The sequence below is a fragment of the Sarcophilus harrisii genome, chromosome 5, assembly GCF_902635505.1.
Source record: "Sarcophilus harrisii chromosome 5, mSarHar1.11, whole genome shotgun sequence".
Taxonomy (NCBI): domain Eukaryota; kingdom Metazoa; phylum Chordata; class Mammalia; order Dasyuromorphia; family Dasyuridae; genus Sarcophilus; species Sarcophilus harrisii.
Genome location: NC_045430.1, coordinates 177,057,888 through 177,074,552, shown reverse-complemented (window position 1 = coordinate 177,074,552; position 16,665 = coordinate 177,057,888). Strand labels below are relative to the sequence as shown.

The 16,665-nt window shown below is 43.9% G+C and overlaps 1 protein-coding gene across 1 annotated transcript in view; it reads left to right on the top strand.

The window, feature by feature from the left end:
- Positions 1-15,685, top strand: part of KCP (kielin cysteine rich BMP regulator) — a 30,951-nt gene extending 15,266 nt beyond the window's left edge. Inside the window, exons 19-33 of the mRNA XM_031939032.1 lie at positions 1,734-1,824; positions 1,946-2,028; positions 2,547-2,640; positions 3,089-3,262; positions 3,754-3,836; positions 3,934-4,054; positions 4,203-4,282; positions 4,541-4,640; positions 8,760-8,902; positions 9,557-9,729; positions 9,833-9,944; positions 10,091-10,192; positions 10,878-11,042; positions 13,813-14,119; positions 14,741-15,685. Of these exons, the coding sequence (XP_031794892.1) occupies positions 1,734-1,824; positions 1,946-2,028; positions 2,547-2,640; positions 3,089-3,262; positions 3,754-3,836; positions 3,934-4,054; positions 4,203-4,282; positions 4,541-4,640; positions 8,760-8,902; positions 9,557-9,729; positions 9,833-9,944; positions 10,091-10,192; positions 10,878-11,042; positions 13,813-14,119; positions 14,741-14,997 (2,085 nt within the window). The 3' untranslated portion in view covers positions 14,998-15,685. The remainder of the gene's footprint in view (positions 1-1,733; positions 1,825-1,945; positions 2,029-2,546; positions 2,641-3,088; positions 3,263-3,753; positions 3,837-3,933; positions 4,055-4,202; positions 4,283-4,540; positions 4,641-8,759; positions 8,903-9,556; positions 9,730-9,832; positions 9,945-10,090; positions 10,193-10,877; positions 11,043-13,812; positions 14,120-14,740) is intronic.
- The last annotated feature ends 980 nt before the right edge of the window (positions 15,686-16,665 follow it).

Here is a 16,665-nt window from a genome sequence, read left to right as displayed (position 1 = left end):
AATATTGTACTAGAAATGTTGACTTTAGCAATAAGAAATGAAAAAAGAAATTAAAGGAATTAGAATAGGCAATGAAGAGATAAAACTATCAGTGTTTGTAGACTTAAGAACCCGAGAATCAACTAAAAAAAACTACTAGAAACAGTAACTAGCAAAGTTGCAGGATATAAAATAAAACTATACAAATCACCAGCGTTTTTATGTTAGTAATGAAGCCCAGCAGCAAGAGATAGAAGGAGAAATTTCTTTTAAAATAACTGTAGACAAAATATAATATTTGTGTGTCTTCCTGCTAAAACAAACCCAGAAACTATGTGAACACAAATTACAAAATACTTTTCACACAAATAAAGTTGGATCTAAATAACTGGAAAAATATCAATTGCTCATGTGTAGGCCAAGCTAATATAACAAAAATGACAATTCTACCTAAATTGGTCTACTTGTTCAGTGCTGTACCAATCAAATTGCCAAAAATTATTTTATAGAGCTAGAAAAAATAACAACAAAATTCATCTGGAAAACAAAAGCTCAAGAATATCAAGGGAATTAATGAAAAAATATATATATAAAGGATGGTGGTCTAGCAGTACTAGACCTAAATCTCTATTATAAAGCAGCAATCATTAAAAACATATGGTACATCTGGGGGAGGGGGTGGAGAGAGGGAGGAGAAAAATCGGAACAGAAGTGAGTAAAAATTACCCTGGCATGAGTTCTGGCAATAAAAAGTTATTTTAAAAAATTAAAATTGAGGAAATGCAAACTAATATTTCCATGGGATATCAGGGAATAGTAAAACCAAGCCAAGTTAATGAAATTTTTTTCTCATTGGAAAATCAAAAGATCTGGAGAGATAGTGTGAGAATTACTGAACTATATATTATTGACAAATCCCAGCAGCAAAAGATACAAAGAGAAACTCCATTTAAAATAACTGTAGACAAAATAAAATATTTGGGTATCTATCTGCCAAGACAAACTCAGAAAGTGTATGAACACAATTACAAAATGTTGCTCACACAAATAAAGTCAGATCTAAACAATTGGGGGGAAAAAATATATGGTACTGGCCAGGAGACTTCTCTGAATAGCAGTGAGATCTCATGGCTTGAAAATCTCAGAGGGGAAGTGCTGCCTGAGGATAGTCAGTGAGAAAGAGGCAGAATTTATATACTGTCTCACTCATTACATAGGAAACTCCATAAGGACAGGGAATGTTTTTATCTGTTTTAGAATCCCTTTGTTGTTGTTCATTGGTTTCAGTTATGTCCAACTTTTCGTGACCCCATTTGGGATTTTCTTTGCTAAGATACTGGAATGGTTTGCCATTTACTCCTCCAGATAATTTTATAGATAAGGAAACTGAAATAAATAGGGTTAAGTGATTGCCCAGAATCACACAAGTAATTAGTGTCTGAAGCTGGATTTAAACTCAGGAAGATAAATTTTCCTGATTTTAACACTGTGCTACCTAGCTGCATATAATGATCCCTAGCACTTAGCCTAGTGCCTAGTCTACAATAAGCATCTAATAAATGCTTGTTTATTGCCTAATTGATTAGAACTCAGGTCTATTGACTGAAGTGAGGGAGAACAGAAAGTTTCAGATAAAAATATGGGGCTTGCATAAAAACATGAAGGAAAAGGATTTCACTGAGGTGGGAACTTGAGAAGGTAGTGAGTGGGTGGGCTTGATTTTAAAGAACTGGGCTCTATTCTTTCTTCCTCAGGCAGGCTCTGTGCAGTGCCTAAAGAAGCCATGCCCACCAGCTCTCTGCTCTCACCCTACCCCAGGACCCTGTTCCTGCCCCACCTGCCAAAGTGAGCTCTCTTCCTCCGCCCTCCAGCCACATACTCACTCCCTTTCCTGCTGGAGACAGAGGTAAGAGGGCAAGGTTGGAGGCTGGGCCAGCTTTCAACCTATCTTATTTCTGCCCCACAGGCTGCAGCTTTGAGGGGCGTGAATACCAGGATGGAGAAGAGTTTGAAGGTCCAAAGGGCAGCTGTGAGCAGTGTTACTGTCAGGTATCCTAAGCGTTGAGCAGCCCCCAAACTGGTTTGGGGAGGGAGGAGCCAAGCTATAATTTAGGAATCCCAACATCTGGGACAAATTCAGTTGAGTGTAGAAGGGGTGGGATGGAGGGAGATAGCTCCCAAAGGATCTGGTATGGGAAAGCAGTCAATCTCCAAGACGGAAAGTCCAACTATGGATGTAGCCATGGGAGAAGGGACCTCCCCTTTCCTTCCCCATCTTCTGATGGCCCATGATCCTAATTTCTCCTCTACTGTCAGATTCTATCTTTTTTTCCAATCCCTCTGGGAGCACTGAAGTATGGAAATAATGGTCTTTGGATAAATGTGGCCCCTCATCATGTTAGGTGTCTGGGAAAGCCTTGGCTGCCCCATCTTAATCATAGCTCTCATAAGGAACTGATATGGCTCTGTTTGATGAGGTGATCAGGAGGTCCCTCAACAACCACTATGTTCTCATTCCTCATGGAGGGGAGGGATGGGGAGAAAGACTGATTTTTTATCCTCCATAGGCTGGGAATGTGTACTGTAAGAGAGTGCTATGCCCTTCACTATCCTGTGTTCTCCAAGTGACAGAAGCTGGGACTTGCTGCCCCCGCTGTAGAGGTAACAGTCCCCACCCAATGGGTTTTCCCTGTTTCTCCATATCTCAGTTTCTCCTTGCTTCCTCCTCCTAAACCACTTGATTTTCCAGCTGTCCAAACTCTCATACAATTAGATTGGTCTAAAAGTGGTCTCCCCCCTCAAGAGATCTTCCAGCAGAAGCTGGATTTGCTTTTTCTGGAGAAGTCAATTTAGTCCCTTTCAGTTCTTCAATTAGATGATTCTTTGAAGCCTTTCCCTTTAGGCCTCCTCCAGGGCCTCCCTTAGGCTGGGCAGCTTTTTCAACTTTAAAACCCTTTCTGGGTTACTTTACCTCGTTCCCTCACAGCTGTCTGCCTACCCAGCAAGATCTCCACCTCATCTCCCCTTTCTTCCTTCTACTCCCTACCCACTCCCATGCCAATTGGGAGCCAAATTGAGGTCAGGTCTGTCCACTCACATTTTCCTGCAGGATGCCTGTCCCCAAATGGGGAACACCCCGAGGGCAGCAGCTGGACCCCTCTGGATGCCCCCTGCTCCTCCTGCATGTGCCATGAGGGTGTCATTACCTGTGCCCGTGTCCGCTGTGTCAGCTCCTGTGCCCATCCCCAACAGGAGTCTACAGACTGCTGCCCACTCTGCAAAGGTACCTGGGGAGAAGATGAAGTTTGGTGAGGGTGACAGAAGAAAGGAGCCTGGATTGGCAAGACTGTTGAGGTTTGGGACTTCAAGGGCTGAGATCTGGAGGTCGTGGGACTGGCCCCAGTCCTCCTGCCCTATGTCTTGCCACTGGGCTCTGGTATCTCCGGTGCAGTGACTGAGGTTGATGATTTTGAAGCAGTTCTGCTTCACTTAAGTCCAATTCACTCAGAAGTCAAGATATCACTCTCCTTGGTCTGAAGGGAATGAAGGACGGACAATAAACATCAACAATACAGGACTCCTGCCTTGGTTATAACCTGGCTATAACCAGGGCCTTTACAGAATATCTACTGGGTAGCAGCTTGTCTCTGATTCTGTGCTTCAGTTTCCCCTTCTCAAGCTTCTTAGTTGGATTGGGGGAAGAATAAAGGAAGGGGTCCTTCTCGGGCAGTGCCCCAGGAGAGGTAGAATCTGTTGATCCTTCCTTCATCACAGATTGTGTGTATGAAGGCCAGAAGTATGAACCAGGGGAGAGTTTCCAGCCAGGCAAAGATCCCTGTGAAGTCTGCAGCTGCGAGGTAGGGAAGCACCTGGGTGAACCATGTGGGGCTAAATATGTGTAGTTCAACACCCCAGGACACTGACGCACGTGTAAATGTCCTCATTTCCTTGTAGTTGTCACCAGGGGGCACTCCACGCCTACGGTGCTACCGGAGATACTGCCCCAGCTTGGTGGGCTGCCCTCCTAATCAGCTCCTGCCCCCGGGTCCCCAGAATTGCTGCCCTACATGTACCCGTGAGTTCTCCAAACTGGGAAGGGAGAGACCAAGATGGAAGAGTGAAGCGGGGACTGTGGGCCATCACATTTAGGGAGCTGCTGTTTCAGGATTAGGAGGACAGGTTCCTAGGTCCACAACCCTAGGCTCCTTGGTCTGTCTCCACAGAAGCCCTGAGTAACTGCACTGCTGGCCTGCTGGGGAGGGAGCTGACCCCACCAGACCCCTGTTACACCTGTCAATGTCAGGTGAGACCCAAACTCCATCCATCTCAGAGCCTGAGAGTGAACGGGCTCTTCTCTGGCCCAGCAGCTCAAAGAGCAGACCTCCCCTCCTCCTGTATTACCTTTTTGTATTCCTAAGCACTTTGCACAAGCCTTGGCATATAGTAGGTGTTTGACAAATATTTATTGACTGACTGACAGGCCCCTTCTAACTTGGTTCCTTTCTCCACTACCCCTCCTTCCCAATCTCCACTTCTGCTCTCCATTGCTCACGGTTCCCAGGACCTCACTTGGCTCTGTATTCACCGCACCTGCCCCCACCTCAGCTGTCCTCCTGCCGAGCAGCACACCGTCCCCGGGACCTGCTGCCCTATTTGCAGAGGTGAGTAACCAGCTCCCATCTCTAACTACCCAGCTGCCAGCCACTTGGCAGGATAGATGAATGGGCAGAAAGTGAACTTAAAACCTTCTCCTTCTTTATTAGAGTGGAGAAAACAGTGGGGGAAATCTCACCTTCTGACATTTGGTCAGAGCTTCAGGAGCCTGGTCTGAGGTTGGGTGCTTTAAGTTGTGTCTGTTGAAACTCAGAACTCAGAACTCTCCCAAGTTTAATGGGAGTTTTCTGCCCTTTCCTGGAGGGAAGTTCTATCCTTGCCTGGCTAAAGAACTGTATATGGAAGAAGAGTACTAGATTTAAAATTAGAGACCCTTAGTCTGAAGCCCAGCTCATCCACATAGTCAGTCAGCCAACAAACATTTAATAAGCACCTGCTATATACCAAGCACTATGCTAAGTTCTAGAAAACAAAAACAAACAAACAAACAAAAAAACCAACTTTTATGCTTTTGGATAAATCCTGTAATTGCTTCTGGGTCTCGTGATCTTTATCTGTCAAATAAGAGGGTTGATCTTAGATCCTTCCAGCTCTAAAGTAAAGAGTGTATGATTCCAGATCCCACAAACCAAACCTTCTAAGTGAATTTGGCCTCAGGCTTGATGATCAGAATCTCTGGGCTAACGATAATAATGAGTATTTATATATTGCTTTCAGCTATAAAAAGTGTTTTGCCTGCAAAAATAAATGTTAGCTATTATTAGTTAAGTAGATATGGCTTGTATCATTATCTCCATTTTACAGATAAGGAAACTGAGACTCTGGTAAAGTGATTTGCCCAAGTTCACAAAAACAGCGAGTGGGAGAGCTAGGCTTTCCATGCTTTCCAGATCTTTTTGACTCCAAGCCCAGTAAACTTCCCACTACACTATGCTGGCCATGAGAAGGGGACTATAAGTAGGGTGGAGGCTGCAGAATTGGAGGGGATCAGGATCAGAATTGTCTTAAAAGATCTTTGACAACTCTGATCCTGATCCCCAATTTGAATGCCTAGGATAAAGTAAGGATATAAGAGACTGACCCCAGAATTTACTTTCCAACCTCATGTCTTCATCCATGTTGTTGTTCTGTCATTTCAGTCTCATTTGACTGTTCATGATCCCATTCTGGGATTTTCTTAGCAGAGATACTGCAGTGGTTTGCCATTTCTTTTTAGGTCATTTTACAGATGAGAAAACTGAGGCAGATTGAATTAAATGATTTTCCCAGGTCCCACAGCTAGTAAGTGTCTGAGGACTGATTTGAACACATGAAGATGAGTCTTCCTGATCCCAAGTCCACTGCTCTAGCCACTGTGCTAGTTGCCTATTTTTTCATTCATAGAGTGTGATTGAGCAGAAAGTCTTTTAAGTGACAGATGGAGAAAGTTGGAGGAACAGCAGCAATGCTTCTACTTCATATATCGGCCATGGGCCACAAAGGAAGAGACTGGAAGGACAGCCCAGGTGGGGACCTTAAGGGGATAGGGAGAGAAGAGGCCAAGCAGGTAATCACAGAAGGGCCAGATAGTGGCAGAAGGGCAGGCTTCTTTTTGCCCTTTGGTGGTTTGGAGCAAGTAGAGAAAATAAAGAGCAGCAAAAAAAGTGATTTACCTTGGCCACTTTCCCTAAGATGGGAGCCCACCTTCAACTTCACAGAAGATATCATGGCACAGTGGAAAGAGCATTGAATTTGTATCCAGAGCAGCTGGGTTTAAAAATTGGCACTACTCCTTAAGAGTTGTGTGACATTAGCCAAATCACTTCATTTCTCTGTTAAAAGTAGAGATTGGGACTAATTCCCTAACATTCTTACTAATTTAAAATCTTATTATCTGTCCCAAGCTGGGGCCATATAGTGTCACATGGAGGAAATGGCCAGTTCTGGTCTGTCCGGGTGGCTGGACATGGGAACTCAACATGGGCGGTTGCTGTGACCAATATCAAGTTGTGTCATTGAGGAGGGTACATATGGATCTCACATGTGGCCCATGGCCGATATATGAAGTAGAAGCATTGCTGCTGTTCCTCCAACTTTCTCCATCTGTCACTTAAAAGACTTTCTACCTCAATCACACTCTATGAATGAAAAAATAGGCAGCTAGCACAGTGGCTAGAGCAGTGGACTTGGGATCAGGAAGACTCATCTTCATGTGTTCAAATCAGTCCTCAGACACTTACTAGCTGTGGGACCTGGGAAAATCGCTTAATTCAATCTGCCTCAGTTTTCTCATCTGTAAGTATAGTCCTGTGTGCAGGATGCAACCAGATTGGTCGTCAGGACTAGGGATACCTGTATTGTGAGGGTATGAATTACTCTTCTCCCCCTAATTTCTGTAGAGGTAGCTAGGCAGTGCAATGGATAGAGTATTTAGGCTTGGAGTCAAGAATATCCGAGTTGAAATCTGGCCTTAGACACTATGTAACAGGTGACTCTGAAAATCACTTAATTACTGTCTTCCTCAGTTTTCTTAACTGTAAAATGAGGATAATAATAGTACTTACCTCCTAGGGTTGTAAAGACTTGGATAATGTTTGTAAACTAAGGTACTTTGGTACCTAATAGGTACTTCATAAATGTTTGTTAATATGATAGATATCTGGAGAGAACTAAATGGGAATAAAAAGGAATATACCTTTTTCTCAAGGTTTACTTCTCCCCCCCTTCCTTACTCAAAGTTTATGCAATAAATTTAAAAGACAGAAATGCAGTTTTTAAGTAATGAGGCACTTTCTCTTAAATTAACATTGTCAATAAAACTAATGATAATTAGTTGCAACATCACCTAAGATAAACATCTGTGTTCTCTTCCCTCCCCCATCCATTGAAATTTAGTATATATGTGAATGCCATATTTAGGCATACTCATTTATAGATATAAAAATGTAGCACATCAGGAAGGAAAAATGTTTATAATGTCGACAAAGAAAAAATACATTTTACTTGATAGTTAAAAAAAAAAAAAAAAGACTTTTCAAATCTTTCCCCAGGCTCCACAAGAATATCTCATCAATATACTTTATATTTTAATCCTTATGTTTCCAGATAACCTCTAGTTAATCTAACAAAGGTCCATTCAATTAATGAGATGTTTGTACTCCACAAAAAACTTTTTAATTTTTCAAAACATACTGGATTTGACTACATACATTTAGGGTTTCCCCCCCAAGGCAACTAATAATTGATTGTTAAAAAATACTCTCTGGAAGCAAAATCCTTAGTTGATTGCTTAGCTAACTGAATAACTATTAAGAAATTTGTTAGGTTCATGGTACCTTTGCAAAGACTGACCACATATTAGGGCAAAAAAAATATATAGTTTGGGGTAGAAATATTAAAAAGTATTCTTTTCAGGGCATGAGCTAAATATCCTTTAAAAGTCTCCTCCAGGAGACTTACATGACAGTTCATACTAAGTGAAGTGAGCAGAAGCAAGAAACCATTGCACACAGCAACAAGATTATGTGATCAACTCTGATAAATGTAGCTCTTTTTAACAATGAGGTAATTCAGGCCAATTCCAAGACTTGTGATGGAGAGAGAGCCATCTACATTCAGAGAGAGGCCTATGGGGACAGAGTATGGATCACAACATAGTATTTCACCATTTTTATTGTTGTTTGCTTGCTTTTTTCCCCCTCTTTCTCAATTTTTCCTTTTTGATGTGATTTTATTTGTGCAGCATGATAAAGGCATAGTAGAATTGTACATGTTTCACATATATCAGATTACTTGCTGTCTAAAGGAGGGGATGGAGGAAGGGGAGGAGAAAATTTTGGGACACCAAGTTTTACAAAGATGAATGTTGAAAATTATCTTTGCATGTATTTGGAAAATAAAAAGCTATTAATTTAAAACAAGTATTCTTTTCAGAACATAATGCAATAAAAATTATATTTAATAAGGGATCATGAAAACAGATTAAAAAACTACTTGGAGATTAAACAACCTAATCTTAAAGAATGGGTGGGTTTCAAGAACACATCATACATAGAAGAAATCAATAATTTCATTAAAGAGAATGACAATAATGAGACAGCATAAAATTTAGAGTTTAGAGCAAAAGCAGTAATCAGAGGAAAAATCTATTTCTAATCATTTCCTCCCTTTCTTTTGTGTTTCCCCAGCCCCCAGTCCTTCCTGCTCCTATAAGGGCCATGTGGTGCCCTCAGGTGAGCATTGGGTGGTGGATGAATGCACCAGCTGCTCCTGTGTGGCAGGCACAGTGCAATGCCGCAGTCAGCACTGTTCTCTGATTACCTGTGACCTTGTGAGTACCCAGCAATTTCCAGGCTAAGGAGAGCAAATGTACTTGCCCAGATGAACACAACCCTATCAGGAGGCTTTCTATGCCAAGGGCCCTAGGCACTGAAAATTTTGCCATTGAATAGATATACCATGTGGATCTGACTGAGAAGGAGGTTATCTGGCTCTGGAAGGGAAATTGAGGCAGGAGACCTTCCCCAGTCCTCCCTCACTTAAATCCAATTCACTTGCATGCCATGGCATCACTTCCCAGATGTCATGGCCCTCTTGGACAACCAAGCACAAACAACAACCTGTCTCAGGTACCTGCTCTTTGAAGACACCTGGGATGATAAAGTTCACAGAATCCACACAGACTACCAAGACCACCCCTCCCTAGCTAGACAAATAACAGCAGGCAGTTGGGAGTCTTAGAGATACTGGGAAACGCCTGGAATAAATCTAACCAGTCCTGTGCTAGAGAAAGGGTCTGGGAGCAGGGGCAGAGCTCTGGTTGGAGTCCCAGTTTCCCTGATTGAGATCAGGGGGGGGGGGGGGGGGGGGGGGGGGGGGGGGGGGGGGGGGGGGGGGGGGGGGGGAAGACTAGACGCTGTCTGTGGTCCCTTCTAGCTCTCGAGTGCTAAGGTTTCAGATGCACGATCTCTGTGGGTTGAGCTAGGAGGAAGCCCCCGTCCTGGATCCCGGGAGCTGCTGTCCCCGCTGCCTCCCTCGCCCGGCTTCCTGCCTGGCCTTCGGGGACCCGCACTATCGCACCTTCGATGGCCGCCTGTTTCACTTCCAAGGTTCCTGCAGTTACGTACTAACCAAAGACTGCCACGGGGGAGACTTCAGGTGAGCCCCCCCCCCCCGCCGCCCCGGTTACTTCCTACCCCTTCCTCTTTCCACGGACCCAGATTCAATCCCCCGGCCACCTTGGAACCCCTTGTACCCACAGCATCCACGTGACCAACGATGACCGGGGCCGGAGGGGTGTGGCCTGGACCAAGGAGGTGACCGTGCTTCTGGGAGACGCGGTCATTCGGCTTCTGCAAGACCGAGTGGTCACGGTGAGGGGCGGGGCTTAGTCACGAGACAGAGAGTCCTGGGGTCCATCCCAATGTGAACCCGAGGTGGGGTGGGGTGGAGGGGAGAAAGAGCGGAGGAGAGAGGGAGGTGAACTTTCCCAGGTACCTATTATCCCCACTGCCCCCAGGTGGATGGACACACTGTCTCCCTGCCCTTCCTGAAGGAGCCCTTCCTCTACGTGGAGCTGAGAGGAGGCACCGTGTTCCTGCATGCCCAGCTGGGCCTTCAGGTTGGGAGAAGGGAGACGTTAGGTCCTGGAGAGAAGGAACCTGGAAGGGAGCTATTGCTTGGGTCCGGGGATGGGGAGCGGGGTTTGGTAGCCTCGGAGAAGGCAGAGGTTTAGTTCTAAGATTTCTCCCTTTCACCAGCACCCACCAACATATATATCAACATACATTCCTAAGTTATGCATCTGCCTCTCTGCACCTCAGTTTCCTCATCTGCGAAATGAAAGGGTGGGACAAGAAAGTCTCTGAGGTTTTCTTCCAGCTCTGGATCTATAAAGTTCTTTCCTAAGTAACAGAGTAGCTGAAAACATGTTTAAATTTCTAGAAAAAAAGGTGGAAAATGTGTTTGAATTTCTACAAATGTGTTTGCATCTCACAGCTAGGACCCAGATTCAGGGACTATTTTAGCTGATGACCTCCCATTGGACTGAGACATGTTTCTTTTCTGGAATAGAAGCTTAAATTACAAACGTAACCTTGGCATACGAATTTCCACATTGTTCCTCTCTATGGCTGATGGTCTTTCATCCTAACATCAGTTTGAAGTGGTTCATAAGATACCCCCAGAGTGCTTCCTCTCCAAGTCCAGGGCTCCCCCTACTGACCGCATCTCGTCGTGATTGTGGAACCACCCCCCACCCCACCCCCTTCTCTTCCTCCGCTCTGAACGCAGGCCTCTCCCCACAGGTGCAGTGGAACGGGCAGTCCCAGGTGGAGGTCACCTTACCAGGCTCCTACCGAGGCCGGACCTGTGGGCTTTGTGGGAACTACAACGGTTTCACCCAGGATGAGCTGCAGGGTCCCTCCGGGCTACTCCTACCCTCCGAGGCTGCCTTTGGCAACAGCTGGCAGGTGAGTGGCAAGGGAGCCTGACTGCAGGGGAAGGAGCAGCTAAGGCAAGCCCTCTACGGAAGCAGCAGATACTGATGAAAGGACCAGTGGGTAGAGTAAAAAGCAACAAACCTTCATCCAAATACCGGCAATGTTAGTTCTGTACTGGCAAAGTGGAAGGACTTATCCCTCCTACTGACGGGATAAAGCATCACTCTTTCAGGGATTGGTCTTTATTGGAGTATTTGGGAAGCATCTGTAGTGTCCAAATTATATGTATCAATAACTACGGAGGAGAAGTGGAACTGATATGTGACTATCAGTGTAGGGAGCTCTGTGAGAAACTTGTTTCAAAGGATTGATGATTTATTCTCAGCAACTAGTCTTAGATATCTGGGGGTACTAAGAGATTAAGCTCATACGAACCATATAGATCAGAAGTAAACCTTGAATATAATCTTCCTGATTTCAGACTTTCTCTATCCATTACATTATGCTAATGAACTGTAAAATGTATATATACATATATATGTGGAAATATATTTATACATACACATAGATCTTATACATGTATATTTTACACATATTTATACAATATGTATGTACATATAAATATGTATACATGCACATATATTTTAAAGAGCAATGACCCTGTCAGATTTAAGCGCAAATCTCCAACACTTACTAGCTAATGGCCATGGGCAAACCCTTTAAACTTCATTTATAAAATGGGGTAATTGTACTTGAACAGGGTTGTAGTGAGGAAAAAAACTCTAAACATTAAAATGCTGTAGAAATGAGTGGTTATCCAGGATGGAGACAAAGCTAGGCAAAATCGCCAGGAGGATAAAGGGGAGAAAGAAGAAAGGTAAATCGATATGTGGCTCAGATCTAGCAGCATCAATGGGTAAGCTATTGACCCTTTTTCTTTGGTATAATATCTCTGGAACTTTCCTCTTTGAATTTGGACACAGAGTCAGGAAAACCTGATTTCAAATGTGGCGTTACTTACCACCGGTATGAACCTGGGAAAGTCATTTAATCTGTCTGCCTCAATTTCCTTCTCTGTAAAATGAAAATATATCACTTACTTCCCAGGATTGTTGTGACAATGAAATAAGCTGTTAAGAATTTTGCAGAACTTAAAGGGCTATATAAGTGCTGGTTATTTATTATTATTATTATGTAATAGGCCTCTGGACAGACTAAGGCAGCCTAAAAGAAAAAACTTTGGACATTAGCTAAGGTAATATTAAACATTAAACGTTAAACTGTGCTGGGCATCATATCAATAGATCAGTTATCAAATATTCTTTTTAGCATTTATTATATATATATAATATATATATGTGTGTATACATATATATATATATATATATATATATATTAGCATCGATTATGTTCCAGGTACTGTCCTAAGTATCAAGAATACAAGTCTAAGGAGAAATAAAGACTATTAAACACTGAGGACACAAAAATGAAAAACTCAGCACTGCCCTCAAGGAGTTTATAATCTAGTAGGCTAGCTACAATGTGCATACAAATACATTTTGATACATGGTAGACTGTGGTGGGGTTAAAGTGAGGTCCAGACCAATGCTCTAGGAAAATTTGAGGGGGCAAAGATCATGTTCAACTGAAGAGATCTGGGATAGGGAGGAGGGGGCTTCACAATGAAAGTGGCCCTGAATTGAACCTTGAAGGCCTAGAAAGGGGATTTCAATAGGCAGAAATGAGAAGGAAAAGAATTTCAGGGAAAGGGTGTTGCTTTGTGATACCCTGGTGGCCACGGGGGGCCTTCAAGGTGCGGTTCGGGGGGGGGGGGGGAAGGTGCAGATAAGGGAATAAGCCAGAAACCCAGTTTGGCTAAAACTTAAAGAATGAAAAAGAGAATGTGAAATAAGACTGGAAAAGTAGGTTGGAGTGAGACTGTCCAGCACCTTAAATTACAGGCTGGGTAGTTTGTATTTTATATTGTTGACACTAGGGAGCTATGGAAAGTTTTTTGAACAGGGGGAATGACAAGGCAAATACAGTCCTGTGTATCAGTCTAATTTGGACCATGGGGTCTGGAGGCGAGGAGATCCGTTAAAAGGCTATGAGGCAATGGCCACTGTATATGGAGAAGCAGCAGATATGAGAGGGATTGTGAAAGAATTGTCAAAAAATAGTGATGGTGGGGGGCTGTGAGTGGAGGTTGGGTGAGGTTCCAAGCCTGAGTGACTGGATGGTACCACCTCATACAAAAATAAGGAGAGGTACGTTTAAGGGGGGATACGATGAGGTCAGTTTTGGAAATGTTGCATTGAGATGTCCTTAGGATAGCCATGTGAAGATACTGAGCAGGCAGGTGTGGACATGACACTGGAACTCGAGGAAGATTTGGTGGTTGGATATAGAGGATCTGCAGCAAGGACATGTGGGAATAGATGAGATTAGTGATTGGAGAGAAAATAGGGCCTAGGACATAGCACAGAGGAACACCCACCATTGGTACTTGGAAGACAATGAACTGGAGAATGAGTCACTTGGCCCAAGTCTCAGTTTCCCTACGTGTAAAATGGGGATAATTATACAAAAGAACTTTGAAATAAAAGTATGCCAGTATCACAGAGAGCATGATCTTGCTTAGCTCAACAAACATTAACAATCCACAATGTGCTACAGTATCCCTCCTGTGCTAGACACTAAGGATACAAAAACATTCCCCAAGACCAAGGAGTTTCTCTTTGGCTGGATACAGTCATTCACCAGGGGCCCCACCACCCGGCCGGCTATTTCCTTCTTCTAGATCCCAGAAGGGCCCGGGCTCAGCCAGCCATGCAGCCCGGGCCGGGAGGTGGATCCCTGCCGGGAGGCAGGCTACCGAGCCCGGCGGGAGGCCAATGCCCGCTGTGCCATGCTGAAGTCCTCAGCTTTCCAGCGCTGCCACCAGGCTGTGCCCCCCGATCCCTTCTTTGCTGCTTGTGTCTATGATCTGTGTGCCTGTGGGACTGGTGCCTCTGCTGACGCCTGCCTTTGTGATGCCCTGGAGGCCTACGCCGCCCGCTGTCGCCAGGCAGGCATCACTCCCACCTGGAGGGGTCCGACCCTCTGTGGTAAGGCAAATGGGGGGGGATGTTTAGCATTGGGGGTCATGAGAGAGAAGAGCTGCCTTCACCTACGAAGGGCTATCATGTAGAAAAAAAAAAAAAAGGCTCAGGTGGATTCAGATGACCCAGAGGGCAGAATTAATGGGTATTGGTTGCAGAAGTACATTTAGGTTCTGTGTAAGAAAAAAGTCTAAGTAGAGGTGTCCCAAATTGGCATGGGTCACCCCTGGTTGTGTCCCCCCAATTCAGTAAAAAGGCTGGTTTCCCTGGTAAAACCAGTGTATTAAAGAGGGAACTCTGGCTCAGGTAGGTTGGACTAGATCATTGCTGTCAAACTCCAATAGAAACAGCCACTAAAATGTATAGAAGTTTCCCCCTGGCTACATATTGACTCAGAAAAGCATGTGCTAATATTACCTATGTTTTATTGTATTATTGTTCCCAATTGCATTTTAATTGGCTTGGTACTCGGGAGTGTTGAGTCTTCTGGGCTGTTTTGGGCTCCTTTCCCCCACTGACTTTCTATAATTCTAGGATGTGCTCAGAGGTCTGGATTGGATGGGGAGGAGGGAGAGGAACAGGTAAGATGTTGATCCCTGGCACTGAGAACGTCTGCTTTTCCTCCAGTGGTGGGCTGCCCCCTGGATCGAGGCTTCATCTTTGATGAGTGTGGCCCTCCCTGCCCCCAGACCTGCTACAACCGACATGTACCTCTGGGTGAGCTAGCAGCCCACTGTATCCGGCCCTGTGTACCTGGCTGCCGGTGCCCAGCGGGGCTGGTGGAGCATGAAGCTCACTGCATCTCTCCTGAGTCCTGCCCCCCTGTCTTGCTTACCATGGAGCCAAAGCCCACCTCTAACCAACACCTTCCGAGTCAAACCTGAGTGCTGTCTGGGAGCCCCTGGGACTAGGATTCATTAAAAATTGGGGGGGGGGGGAGGGTTTCAGTTACTTCCCACCTTGACACTTTCCCTTTGGAAACCAGCCTCTCATGGTCAGACAGCCTATCACCTTCCACACCAGCTCCAACTAGGTTCACCATCCATCTTCCTTCTTAAAGTGGCCCAAGGGGTGGGGTCACTCCCATGAGTTGTTGGAGAACTTGCAATCAGCCCATCTTGGCCTAGGGAAATAAAAAGGAGCAGCTGGGGAACATTATGCCCAACCTGGGATTCAAGGAATATGTGACCAGAGGCCAAAGTGAGGCTCCCCACTGTAACCTGTGTTTGAAACATTAAATGCTTCCTGGGCCCCTCTTTGCAGCTTCCATTCATCTCTCTCTACAAAGGCCCCAAGCCACGGTCTCAGTTTGATTGGAAGGGGTCCAGCCACCACTATTCCCAGACTACACAAAGAAGACATGTTTTTCTGAAGGGATGCAGCCAAAGTTCTAGAAATAATGAAAGCTGGAAAAGGGTATTACATGGGAACAGCCCTAGCTCTTTGCTCATTCCTTAGTTCTTTTCCTATGAAGAAAATTCTGGTCTAATCCCAAGTTTCTTAAATTATGGTTCACAACTTCATATGGGGTCTCATAATTGAATGTGGAGATTGTGAAATTATGATTATCAGTAAATATTTTATATACCTATATATCCATGGTCCTGTAAAAACTCTTCCCCCCACCCACTCCCCTAGATGGCAAATAATCCAATATATGTTAAATGTTAAAATATATGTTAAATTCAATATATGTATACATATTTATACAATAATCTTGCTGCACAAGAAAAATCAAATCAAAAAGGAAAAAAGAAAACAAAATTCAAGCAAACAAAAAGTGAAAATGCTATGTTGTGATCTACTTTCAGTTCCCAGAGTTCTCTCTCTGGATGTAGATGGCTCTCTTCATCACAAGATCATTGGAACTGGTCCAGCCTTCATAAATTCTATATAAAATTTCCCTAATTCAAAGTAGAGGGCTTTCTGGGCTTTCCTAGCTCCTAAACTAGTGTTTGGCTTCTGCTGCTCCCAACATCTCTAGGTGGGCCTTCCTAACATTCAATTCCCTCTTTTTCTCTACTCCTCAGACCACAAAAAGATGTTTTTTTCTCCCTATTTCTTTTTTAAATTTCATTATTTTTATTAATGCTTTTTAATTTTCAAAACATATGCATGGACAATTTTTCAACATTAACTCTTGCAAAACTTTGTGTTCTGATTCCCCCCCCCCCTTCTCCCAACCCCATTCCTAGATGGCAAATAATCCAATATATGTTAAACAAGGTAAAATATATGTTAAATCCAATATATGCATATATATTTATACAATTATCTTGTTACAAAAGAAAAATCAAATCAAAAAGAAAAAAAATAAGAATAAAATGCAAGCAAACAACAAAAAGTGAAAATGCTATGTTGTGATCCACACTCAGTTCCCATAGTCCTCTCTCTGGATACAGATGGCTCTCTTCATCACAAGATAATTGGCACTGGCCTGAATCATCTCATTGCTGAAAAGTGTCATGTTCATAAGAATTGATTTTAGTATAATCTTGTTGCCATGTACAGTGATCTCATGGTTCTGCTCATTTCACTTAGAATCAATTCAT